Source organism: Protomyctophum bolini, assembly GCF_963924005.1.
Source record: "Protomyctophum bolini genome assembly, chromosome: 1".
NCBI lineage: Eukaryota > Metazoa > Chordata > Actinopteri > Myctophiformes > Myctophidae > Protomyctophum > Protomyctophum bolini.
This window is the reverse complement of record NC_137862.1, coordinates 50,341,774-50,355,681: the sequence shown is the minus strand read 5'-3', so window position 1 is coordinate 50,355,681 and position 13,908 is coordinate 50,341,774. Positions and strand designations below refer to the sequence as shown.

Here is a 13,908-nt window from a genome sequence, read left to right as displayed (position 1 = left end):
TGCATAGATTGCAAAATGATTTACAGCCTGGCTCAGTGGCTCCTCACCTCCGGTCTCTCTGCGGTTCTTAATAAACTGAAGCCTGCTGCGGAGATCTAGGTCAGCTTAGATAAGGGCACGCACGCACGCGCACGCACGCACACACACACACACACACACACACACACACACACACACACACACACACACACACACACACACACACACACACACACACACACATATCTCTGTAATCTAACACACGGACACAATGTACACAAACACACAGGGAGGTGAGTTTATGTTTGGCCCCTCATAGGATTATAGCCTACAGTAAACAACACACCAAGCGCGCCCGTGTGTGTGTGTGTGTGTGTGTGTGTGTGTGTGTGTGTGTGTGGTAGTTAGAGCTAAATGAAAATAATCACAAACTACTTAAACACTATTCTTCATTAATCGGAAGTCCCAGAGGCCCCCCTGCCTCTAATCCAAACCAAATCACTTAAATAAGCAATCTACAAGCAACACGTTTACAACATGTAGCTCGCCACAATCTGCTATTGAATCCCAGCTGGGTTCATGTTATTAAATTAGCCTGTAGATTTCAAAGCATTATATTTAGTCGGTGGATATTACAGATTTTTTTCCGATTCGGTCAAAGAAACAAACCAACAAAGTACCCTATAAATGAACCGGTTTATTGAATTGGAAATCCTGTGGCATGCAACCTCCATCAGGAGCCATGGAAAGGGTCGAGCGGAGCCAATTTGATCCCATTTTGGACTGAGGTCGATAAATCCTATTTTTTTTCTGAAAAAAACATGTTTCTATGTCAGCGGTGCTCAACCTTTTTCATGTCAAGGACCCCCAGAATTATCTCTATTGAGCCACGGACCCCCATCTCAAAATATGTAGTTCAAGCCGGGACCCCCCCCCAGAAGCCAATATTTTAGTTAAAAATGTTCGCTCTGAAATATATGAGCTTGTAGATCTGCTATTTTTCAATAGCTAAAGTATAACAGAATGCTTAAAACACCAACAGGGTTTCCCCGCCCAAAATGGGTTAAGAAAAGTTAAGAATTTGTTGTATTTGCATGCGGCCAGACAAACACCACTAACTTCTGCAGTGCAACATGAGTGTAGCTCACTTTGGACTCGGATGACATTCTTCCCTCTGTTATTCTAATAACCCTCTCTGTTAATCAGCCAACATTAACAGCTCTTCAGTCGTGACAGAAAGCAGCGATTTGCTGCTAGTGGGCTTTCCATAATGTGAAGAACTCTCAGCGCTAAAACCCACATGAACCCTGGCGTCCCGTTATGTTGCAAATATTCTATAAAGAAAATACGTATACTGTACGTACTGTACATCCCAACGTGACATGTTGTGCAAAGACATTTGGTGTTGAGAGAAAAACGAATAGGGGACCTTAGAATATATTTATACTTCATTGACCGGGGGTCTACCTTGGGGGCCCCTGAGTTCTTTTGATTTTTACTCTGCTTCTATAAAATAAAATCACCCCGTGCCGTCTACACTTGGCACAATAAGGACAACTTTATTTAGGCAAAGTTTCAGTCAATAGACCGCCGGCATCCGATGCCTTGCTTTTTACTCAAAAATGCATCATTGCAAACCTAATTCTAACCTCTGACTATGACTATGACTATGTATAAAGATGAAAAATGGCCGGTAAATATTAGATATAAGCTAAGTATAAGAAACACGATCAAAATGATATATTTTTTAGAAGTAACAAAACAACAAAAAAGATCTCTAAGAGTCTTAACCTATAAGTGACTATAGTGCTTAAAACAGCAAACTAAGTTTATAATAACTATGCAGATTTGTATATATAGGTGAGGCCAAGGATTAAAATTCTCCCTGGCCCTTGAATATCTCTCTCTCTCTCTCTCTCTCTCTCTCTCTCTCTCTCTCTCTCTCTCTCTCTCTCTCTCTCTCTCTCTCTCTCTCAGTTCAAGCCAATGTGTTTTACTGGCATTCCTGTGACACCCTGATTAATTTGTCAACATGCTGCTAAAACATTCAGTGTCTCTCTTTCTCTCTCTCTCTCTCTCTCTCTCTCTCTCTCTCTCTCTCTCTCTCTCTCTCTCTCTCTCTCTCTCTCTCTCTCCCCCCCCCTCTCCCCCCTCTCTCTCAGGACAGAATGTTCTCAGCTGCATCCCTCATGCCCCCACCACCACCACCACCACCACTTGTTACTTGTCAAGGAACCAGTTCTGTCCTTTTCTGCACATCATATATCTCACCTTGAGACGCTTGCTACTGTTTGCTAAGTCAGTTTGCAGATGCTCTTATTGAATCCAACAGTAGACTGACTTAAAAGAACATTATGGATTGCCACGCTACGAGCTTGTAGATCTGCTATTTTTTTTAAATTGTGAAAATGTGGCGCAAATCTTTGAATATATATTCTTTCAGAGTGAACGTTTTTAACTAAAATCTTTGCTTCTGGGGGGGTCCCTGGAACTGCCATATTTTCAGATGGGGGTCTGCGGCCAAATACATCGGGCTGCTTGACATGAAATAGTTTGAGAACCATTGATATAGAAACATTTTCAGCAAGCTGTCAGGATTTAGAAGACATTTGTAGAATCAGTTCTGGTCTAAAATGGGTGAAAACATTTTAAAACAGTTCAACTAGCCATTCGAGCCATCGACACATTGCTGATCTTGTAGATCAGCTATTTGAACTATTGGCTGTTGGTGTCTTCGGGTGTTGAGTGTCACAAACATTAGGCACTGAATGTATGTTGAGAGGTCACCGGGTCATCAGGTAGGAGACTGCCCCCGTGTGGTCATTCGAGGGAAGAGCAGCTGCTATACGGCATACTCTGGTGTTTTATCCAACATCATATTTTTTGTTTAATACGGCATCATGCCCGTTGCAAATAGATTTAAATGTATTTACACGTACGGTACGCCTACTGTATACTACACCTGTATACGACACTACGCCCGTGAACGTCTCCTCCTCTCTCCTCCTATAGGTCTGTGGGGTTTGGTCAACAACGCGGGAGTGTGCGTGAACTTTGGCGACGCAGAGCTGTCCCTGATGTCCAACTACAGAGGCTGCATGGAGGTCAACTTCTTTGGCACTCTGTCAGTCACACAGGCCTTCCTGCCACTGCTCCGCAAGGGCAAAGGTCGCATTGTCACCGTGTCCAGCCCGGCAGGTAACACTACACACTCGATCGCACACACACGCACACATGTGTACACACACACACACACACACACGTGCGCACATGTACATACACATGCATGCACGCACACACACACACACACACGCACGCACATGTGCATGCGAACATGCATGAATGCATGCACACACACACACACACACACACACACATTTGAAATGTTTATTTATGTCCACATAATGAGAAGTACAGGAATACCTTGTTACTGTACAAAGGACATAAACACTGCCAGTGCAGTTTGACAGTGGGAGAGCAGCCAGTTACAACGTGCATGGACGGCAAAGCATCACACACACACACACACACACACGCACTGAGTCATGCAGACAATAAATATAGCTGGCAGTTTAATTTTTCTTTTTTTTTTAATGTAAACAGATTTTCTGATTAAATCATCTCATGTTGATTTAACATTGGACACTCCTCTGTCTACCCGGCCAAGATCTGTCAACACTTCAATAAATTACACCTATCCTCACCTACGTTCCAAACAAACAGTTATGCACGCACGCCACGCACGCGTGCGCACACTCACACACACACACACACACACACACACACACACACACACACACACACACACACACACACACAGGGCATATCATTTATCTTTTGTAAATACTTGTGGAAATGTCCTCGTACAATTATATAAACTAACAACTTCACCTCATTTCAGTCATATCCACGAAGCGGCTGTTGACGAATGTCAAACAGTCATAAATCATAAATAGAAATACCGTATAAGGCAAAGCAGAAATCCCATGAAGATCCTCACTCAGCGGTTCTTTATTTTGTATGCAAAAGAGATGGGTTGAACTCTTAACCAACATGATATGAAACTTCATTGAAGACAGTGTTTTTTGCTAGCCCCTCTTATATTCAGCTATAGTGTAGATTTATAGGGTGCTAGCCCCTCTTATATTCAGCTATAGTGTAGATTTATAGGGTGCTAGCCCCTCTTATATTCAGCTATAGTGTCGATTTTTGACACAAACATTAAAGGCCATTGACAATGAATGCAGAATGTACGTCAATTGCGTCTGAGAAAATCAACATGTTTACGCCCTGATGATGTATGATGATAAGAGCGCCCCTCACTTCACACGGGTGTGTTTTTTTGTTTCAATATCAAGGACCACGCCACCAAATAATGACGTTTAACCAAATGTATTAACAGAACGAAGAATACAACTTTATTTGTATAGCACCTTTCATGACATGAAATGCAGCTCAAAGTGCTTTACAGGGCAATGGAGGAAGAAAGAAAAGAAAAGCAAGGCATAAAACATTCAAAATAATAGCAGTAATGCAATACAGTGAGGCTCACAACGCGTTATTTTCAGCATGCAACCAAGTGTAAAATTACTTGGATCTCTTGTCCACTAGTCCCTTTTTTTTCCCATTTTAGTCTAGTTTTTAGTTGTTGTCAAAATTGTCAGTATATTTAGTCTTAGTTTTAGTCATCTTAGCTTGGTTTTCATTTTGTTTCCATTTAGTTTTCATCAGTGGAAAAAGGTAAAATAAATTGCCATAGTTTTAGTCGATGAAAACAATAGGAGGTGGAGGTAGCTGGGTTGGAGGTGTGGTTCTGCTCCATTCAATGAAGTCAAACATTTAAATATAATGTGTGAATGTTGTTGGTTTAGGGAGGATTTATGTTAATGCCTGCTGAGGGAAGATTCAAACATTAAATTGTTACATTTTAGCATTATTTATACTTCATACTAATTATATAACAAGTTCCATGCTGTTGCGTGGATCATGCCAAAGTGTGCGCTATATTCAAACGATCAATCAAACTACATTTATGTAGCACAAGTCATACAACAGATGCAACTCCGAATGCCGAACATGAAAAAAAGTGGAAATAAAAGCCGGTCAAAACAAAAAGTGATATATAATAATAATAATAAAAATGAAAATAAACACACTAGACTAGATCAAAGACGGGCTAAGATGTGTTTACATTTTTGTGAGAATCCATATTCTCACTGCCACTCGTTGGCCAACCAGCGGTGTGATCATTGACCAAGCTTTTCCACAAATCTGTTCCCATCTTTTGGAAATATCTACCTAATAGCTACCAGAGAAACAGACAAACAAAGGAGTTGGCAAAAACAACATATTGATCTTGGCTTGTCTGGAGCCCATTTTCACCTAGTCGCCAATTGTAAATGGGACTGTATGAATGTGAAGCAGCTGGGTGTGACTTGGTGAACTTACTGTGTGTGTGTGTGTGTGTGTGTGTGTGTGTGTGTGTGTGTGTGTGTGTGTGTGTGTGTGTGTGTGTGTGTGTGTGTGCGTGTGCGTGTGCGTGCGTGTGTGTGTGTGTTTGTAGGTGACCAGCCTTTTCCCCTTCTGTCTGCGTACGGAGCATCTAAAGCAGCTCTGAACCTCTTTATCAACACCCTGAGACACGAGCTGCTGCCCTGGGGAATCAACGTGTCCACCATCCTGCCTTCCTCATATAAGACCGGTCAGCACCACCTTTCTGCATACCTCCATATACCACCCGTGTGTCTACATTCACCTTCACCTATAGTAGCCCATTTTGACCCGCAGGACGATTCTACAAAAAATGTCTTCTAAATCCTAAAGGTTTTCTGAAACCTTATATGTTTCCATGTCAGACGTGGTTCTCAAACATTTTCATGTCAAGGACCCCCCGGAAATCTTATGAAATTGGCTGCCGACCCCCATCTTGAAAATACCGTATGTTGATCCGGGGGACACCCCAACCCCCCTCCCCCCCAATAAGCAAAGATTTAAGTCAAAAACTCTGAAAGAATATAATATATTCAAAGATTTGCGCCACATTTTCACGATTTTTCAAAAATAGCAGACCTTCCAAACATCTCCAGCTCTTTCTTCCCCTCTTGAGAGCTTGTCATGTTCAATTTACCCCGCCCATACTTGTTTCCCCAGCTTGTCTGTGGATTCAAATCAGTGACCCTATAGTGACCACCGCTGTGTGTGACCATTCACAGGCAGTGTGCAGACCATCGGCCATGTTTCCATCAGAGTTTGGAAGCACTCGTTTTCAGTAAAGCAATGTCCTGCTGCCTCTTGCATTATGTGCTAATTCAAAACAGGTGGTACACACAGGTCAGTTTGAGTGATATCTAACGAGCACTTCCAAATTCCAGCACTTAGAAATAGAATCACCTGCAAGGACACAAAGTATAGCTCATAACATGTCTACGGTGGATTTTTATGAAACAAACACTTTGAGGATAGAAAGAGAATAATTCAAGCTTTCCGTACAGCTGCAATGTCGGTGAGTTTGACGTTGTTTAATACAATCAGATAGGACTTTTCTATGTGGATGAATGGGCTGCCATTGGAAGTTGCACCTTGTTAGCACCTTGCCATTGACTTATAATGGTAAGATGGCCGTGGTCTGCATAGAGAGCTCCACTGCGGTCAGAGAATCTCATATCGCGACCCAATGGGAATGCCTTCCTTGGGAAACCCATGTGTTCTTAATTGGCTCATTTTCACTGTCAAGAAACACTCTTCTTATAACAACCCATGGCGTATAATTACTTCCTCTGTGGGGATCTGTCTGTATCCATATACAGTATATTATTCTATTGCTATTGGTGATGCTGTTTGTTTCCCTGTTCTCTGACCCTTAGCCCAATCCCCCCTCCCCCCCATCATGTATACTTGATGCCAGGAAAAGTTCCCATAATGACTTCCACATGCACACAAAAAAGGAAAAGAAAAGACAGGGGGAAAAAACCCTCTGTAGTGGTGTAGAACCACAACAAATTGTTCAGTTATGGATGTGGAGGTTTTATACAGCAGGTTGCAATTAGTGGTTTATTGGGACACACATACACACATCAGTTTATCTAAGAAGAGTCAGCCGACTGTAACAATAACACCATGCTCCATGGACCCTCCGAGACCCTCAGCTGCATGGTCCTCAGGATTATAAATCCCACTACTGTACAGCTTCCATACAGTCTGTTTCCCCCTATGCTATACACATGTGGTCAAATTGTTCATTTGTCCAGTTAAATCATTTCACAGCGTAGGTTGGGGACGTCCCAGAGATAAAGAAAAGAAAAATAAATTGTATCAAATTGGGAGTCTTTAAAATTCAAAAGGTTGAGAACCACTGCTTTACTTTAGCTCATCTTTTGTTTGTTTGTGTGCTGTTCTCAGGTCAGAGCAGCAATGAGATGTACTGGGAAGCGCAGTACAAACAGCTGATCCAGAGTCTGCCTCCCAGCCTGCTGGAGGAGTACGGAGAGGACTACCTTAACGAGACCAGGGAGTTGTTCCGGAGCCACGCCCGCTCTGCTAACGAGGACCTCAGCCCGGTCATTAACACCATCGTGGAGGCCCTGCTGGCCCCCAGGCCTCTGGCCAGCTACTACGCAGGGCCCGGTGTGGGTCTCATGTACTTTATCCACACGTACCTCCCCACTGCCGTCAGCGACAGGTTCCTACAGAGACTTTTTGTCCAGAAGAAGCTCCTTCCGCGAATCCTTCGGAAGGAGAACGAGTTGGCTATCCACAGCATCAGCAATAACAACAATGAGGACAAGTTAGCGATGTAGCCTAAACCCTATAGGCTACGTCGCCAACTTGTCCCCATTGTTGTTATTGGTATATTTGGTTGGTGAGGAGGGGCTGGTGGACCACTCCACTCTTCACACAATAGTGTTTCCTGTACATTCATCTGCTTTTCTATATGATATTGTTTTTTTGTAATTGTTGAAGGGATCATAGACGTGCAACTGTTTTGTGTTTGTTTGTTTTTTTGTTTGTTGTTGACCTCCAGCACTATTAGTGGGGTCAGATCAACACCCTGACCTTACTTTTTTAACCCATGAGAACCTCAACACAACTCGGCTCCGTCCTTCCAGCAGTGGAAACCACTTCCTGTATGAATTAAGCCGGTCACAGGTCACAGGTAGTGACAATGATGGCCATAAATGTTACTAAATGATTGACGTTGACGATCCACTACCAGCTATTTTATTGGTGGGGCTGATCACTGCTACTATTAGTTAATGTGAGGACTTCTAACAACTTGTTATGTACAGTATGCACAATTCCACGCACATACACAGATATCTATCAATCTACATATCTACAGTTTCTGTATCTGTTTATCATTTCTTCTCAATACACAAACCTGTACCGATTATAATATAAAAATATAATATGTTAACATCTTATGAACACACAGTATAAGCTCAAAGTGATTCCAAAAATACATTCATTAGCTTTTCACCATGTTCAGTGTTTTGAAATATTTTTATTTATTAAATTGATTCAAGGAATATATTGACCTTATGTACTTTTGGCTATTTGGCTATTTGGCTATAGTTAAAATTAAAGCTATATGTAGCCCCCAGCCAAGACCCAGCCCGCAACAGCCCTGCCAATCGTGTTGCGTGTTGGTCTGGCGAGTGGGAGCCCCGGGTTCAAATCCCCGCTTCCGTGTAATGCTACAATCTGGCGTAGTCGGCAGGACGTGGAGCGTGATATCTTCGCGTGAGAGACATTGTGTGCGGCGGTCCGCCGGTGTGAAGTAAGAAGCGCGAGGACGCGCTTCAAAGATTGTAACCCCCGGCCTATGCGTAATGCTACATATACATTCTACCGATTTGTAAGTATAACTGTAGGCCTACCTATATTGCATGAATCCATTTAATAAACTTAATAGGTTTATTGATATGCACCTACATAAATGTAAAAAGAACAACAAATATGAATGGTCATATTGAACATTCATTTACAATGTATTCTTCGAAACAGTTGGATGTCATTGAAAGCTATATATATTTGCGGAGAAATTAGATTTAGACAGCGATTGCAACAACAGTCTTATAACTTTCATGATTTAGAAACATTGTTTCAAAGCAACAAGAGGAAGCTTTCAAAAACAGTTAATACCTGCTGCCTAGTGGCCATTAGAGGTAGTTAGCTTCTGCCGACGGAATGACTGGATTACTACTCATTTACGTCTGATCTCCCGAAGAAGAAACGGCTAATGTTAGCATTAGCTCACAATGTGCGAAATAAAATGAAATGAAATGTTTATCTTTCGCCAGAAACGGTAACATGTTGCATCGCGATGCGGTGAAAATTCACCAATTAGATCCGAAAATCGGATGTTTGGTCAACCGACATCACTCATAGTTTAAGAGAAAAGAGAGAGGGAAAATCCTATTTTAAATGGGACCCTATAGAGGGTATGCGCATGCTTAAAGTAAATGGCACATCGAGTGGCAAAGCAACATGCAAAGTGAGTTTAACATTGTTTAACGTTGTTTAATGCATTCAAATAGGACTTTTCTGTTTGGATGTATGGGCTGTCAAGGCCAGAAAGTAGTTTTTTGACACTCAGTAGGCATTTCCTGCATAACTTCCGGGTTTGATGATGATGTCATGCGCATACTTGCGCACAGACGTTTCCTGGTGCTGGGGGTGACGAAGGTGTTGCTATAGCAACCGGGACTGGGCTAAAAGTTGGTTTTCAGCTAAACCGCTATATATAAATACAAGTTTTTGACACATCCAGTTGATTTTAGCACAGGGTAATATTTTGCTCTTTGGAATGCATTTGAATGTGTATGCATACATATCTTGTACTCTTTAAGCATCACTGGCAGTATGGCGTGTGTGTGTGTGTGTGTGTGTGTGTGTGTGTGTGTGTGTGTGTGTGTGTGTAATTTTCTATAGCCTAACAGCGATAGGAGATATTTTGGATACATCTCCAGATATTTGTTCTCACCAGTACACATGGAGACATGTTTGCCCACTGACTGTATACTTTGAACCACATTAAAAGACATGTGTTCCCTTATGAGGCTTTCATCCTCCCCACAGTGAACATTTGATATATGTTTTGTTTTGTCGGTTGTGTTTCTTTTTGTTTTGTTATTCATCCCACTTTTGATTTTGAATCACTATTTATGGCAGCCTTTTTCCTGTATCAATCTCTTCAACTGTGATTTTTTATATAAAAATATATAAAAAGAAAACAAATAATAATAAAAAAGGAAAATATTCACCATTGATTCATTGATTGTATTAAGAGTTTACTTCATCCAGATAGCATACTGATGTCCGGCACTTTTGTCTATTGCCCATTTGCAGACACGGCCAGTTTGGAAGCAGCTCATTTTCAGTAAAGCAATGTCCTGTTGCCTCCTGCATTATGTGCTAATTCAAAACAGGTGCTACACACTACAGGGAAGTTGAGTGATATTGAGCACTTCCAAACTCCAGCACTTAGAAAAATAATCACCTGCAAGGACACAAAGTAGCTCATAACGTGTCTACAGTGGATTTTTATGAAACAAACACTTGAGGATAGAAAGAGAATAATTCAAGCTTTCCGTACAGCTGCAATGTTGGTGAGTTTGACGTTGTTTAATACAATTAGGACTTTTCTGTTTGGATGAATGGGCTGTCATTGGAAGTTGCACCTAGGTAGCACCTTGCCATTTAGTTATATGGTAAGATGGCCGCGGTCTGCATATGGAGAATAGCAACAGTTCTTGCTAGAAAACTAGTAATAGTCATGCTGGGCCGACACTTCTGGCTATGCTGTCTCTGCCTAATTATTATGACCAGGTTTTACTCTTCGCAGATAGTAAGCCGAGTCTGTCCATCGCTTCCTGGCTGGCCCAGGTGCGAAAACGTATTCCAGTCACTCACATCCCAGTTGATATGTGAATGCACATACTACTTCTAAACATACAACCAGATATAGATAACCATATACAGAGAGAGAGAGAGAGAGAGAGAGAGTTTAAAAACAAGAAAATGTTTATGTTCTGCGACAATACTATAAAAGTTGTTAAAAATTAATGGAAATTGTAAACCCTAATGACCTGTATTAGTAGTTCCTGCTGCTGGGCGGGAACAACATTCTACAGCGTGACCCAAGCTGAACCGAGCTGAGCTGAGCTGAGCTGGGCCAGCTGTGGTCAGTTGAGGTCCTGTGAGAGTTGCATTAACGATATGCACCGTACATGTGTATAGTGTGTCAGAGGTCCATAAGGGGTTGATTCATTTGTGGACTTGGCCTCCTGTTGAACTATCACTGGGCTAGAGGTCAGAGGTCGTCTTAGTTGCCATTGTCTATCTCTGGTCTGGCATGGAACGTAAACCTCCTCACCCATAAATTGAATTAACCATCAGTTGCTGTGTAAGACGCCTCATTGGCTTTTTTATATTTCTTAGTGCCTGCAATACTCTGCCAACAATATTCTCTGTATGATAATAGCTCTAGATAATAACATCGGATAATTTATTGCAGTGCTCTATAAATATAGAGGCGTTATATAAGCAGACAAGGATCATTTTCACGTCAGATCTTTTTTTGTTTTTGTCTTGAAAGGATATATAGTGTTTTGGAAAATGTTGCTGTATTTAGCTGCAGTAACTGTGCAGCTGGCGTCGTGCCTGTGTTTATACTGGCTAGTAGAAGAGTCGACCAGAGCCAAGTTAAACAAAGGTTAAAGAAGGTTAGTGTGGCGAGAACAGTTTGGTTTGTACAACAGTGAAGTAACAACACAAATGGAGATGAGATAAACAGAGGGGTTGCTGGGATGCCAGAAGACAGATGTGTACGTATGTCCATGCAAGTAGGCTATAAGTAGGTTAATCTCGCAATGCATCTGAGAGACACAATGCAGAGAGACAGACGTCACATAAGCCAGGAAAAGTCCAGTTCCAGACAGTGTACGTGTCTGCAGGAAGGTTTTAAACACTTTCACAGAGAAGCTTATAGTGGAACAGCACAAAGCGCTCAGTCTCTGGAAACAAACAGTTGTTCCCGTTGCCAAAAACAACAAGGCCAAAGTATTAACTGACTTTAGGCCAGTGGCACTTGACTTATTTCACTGATAACGAAAGCCTCTGAGAAAATGATCAGGGGGGGGGGGGAATATTGAGCTTACTCTAGCTACACTGGTGGTTCTCAGACTTTTATCCTTATATCCCCCCTTGTTACATCTGGAGAAAAAAAAGCTGAGACCCACCACAGCACGCACGCGCACACACACACACACGCACACAGACACACAGACACACCAGACACACATGCACACACACGCAGTACACACGTTTCTCAGCCATGTTTACAGTTACCATATTAGAAATGTTCGGGAAACGTAGTAGGCCTGCAACGTTTCTTTTAATGTTTGACTACCTCAAAACAGGCAAGGCCTTAATTGTCTCTTTGGAGTACGGTTGGGCAGTTTGTGCTCTGCATACATATACCGGTAGGTTAATATACTAAGGCATGGTTGCCCAGCAAGCACGGTCAGGAGTCTGACCTGGACGAATTAGTGACGTCTCGATTGGGGCCAGATCAAGTCATACCAAGACTAGTCACATGATCTGACCCAGAATAAGCTATAGGCTATTATTGAAACTGGTGAAGACGTCCTGGAAATGACGTAAAGATCATCCCCATATGGGCTGTGATCTGGCCTAGTCCTGAACATTGATTGAAATATCTATTAACAGTTTGCAGAATTACAGTACATTTCAAGCACAAACTCAATAAAAAGACTGTTAACTGTGAGTGGACGACCCAATTAAGCATTACACTTGTTTACAACAGGGTCCACCTTGTTCAATTCATCAAAAACATCACCAGAGTCACTGGAGGACGTCATCATAACGTTATCATGACGTCATTTGGCTTGCTGGGTGGTGCAGTTCCTGACAGGTTTGCAGTGTGTTTTGATTTATTGATTGAATACTTTATTAGACAGAAATGCAAACAGCACGAGGTATACAGTACAGTAAGACATTTGGGCTAAAAGGTTGTTCTTAGGACTCCTACTAGGCCTAGTTATCTGTTTTGACCTTCTCCATAGTTGCCCATGGGTTCAGGTTGGTAGAAACAACTTGGGAAGGTTGGTGAAGAAAGTGCCAAGCATAGCTGAGGGACATATTTGACAAGCACATGGTCAGGAAGACAAGGCAATTCTCAACGGCAAGACCAGAACTTTTAACTGATGGACACCACTTTCACTCCGGACAAAATTCGAACTCATTCCTCCCCTGCGGCCCACAGCATGTAACCTGCCATAGAATGATGTTGCTTCTCAGGCGCGTCACCACCATTCACTCTGAGTATGCCGCAAGTTGACACCACCACTCTCACAGATAGGTGATTTCATTCCCCCCCCACACACTTTTGACCACCCCTGTTTTTTTCCACTTGGAGTTTAGCAACAATTTCGTTTCCCCACATGAAAGCCTATTGGCCCATTTAAAATTGATTGAACAGCGACTGTGCCATATTTGTCTAGCCATATATGCCAGAAGAAAGCATTAGAAGTGTAAGACTGAAGCAACAGTGTCACAGGGTATCTGAAGGTGAAACGTTTGTCCCCTGTTCAAAATGAAAAAATATTTTGAACTGAAGTCTTGGTGTGTGCGACCCAACTGAAGTCTTGGTGTGTGCGACCCAACTGAAGTCTTGGTGTGTGCGACCCACTACCGTTATTTGAACGGGTGACGCACCTAAAGTCAGAGCGCGGTGGTCACACGTCACATGCAGAGTCTTTTTGAGCGGTGCCTATAACTGCTCTGAGAGACACAATGCAGAGAGACAGACATAAGCCAGGAAAAGTCCAGTTGACAGTGTACGTGTCTGCAGGACACGTACACTTTCACAGAGAAGCTTATAGTGGAACAGCACAAAGCACTCAGTCT

The 13,908-nt window shown here is 42.3% G+C and overlaps 1 protein-coding gene across 1 annotated transcript in view; it reads left to right on the top strand.

Annotated features, from left to right (window-relative positions):
* hsd11b2 (hydroxysteroid (11-beta) dehydrogenase 2) overlaps positions 1–10,241 on the top strand; it is a 27,402-nt gene extending 17,161 nt beyond the window's left edge. The window contains exons 3-5 of the mRNA XM_080772565.1: positions 2,992–3,177; positions 5,543–5,680; positions 7,378–10,241. Of these exons, the coding sequence (XP_080628691.1) occupies positions 2,992–3,177; positions 5,543–5,680; positions 7,378–7,775 (722 nt within the window). The 3' untranslated portion in view covers positions 7,776–10,241. The remainder of the gene's footprint in view (positions 1–2,991; positions 3,178–5,542; positions 5,681–7,377) is intronic.
* The last annotated feature ends 3,667 nt before the right edge of the window (positions 10,242–13,908 follow it).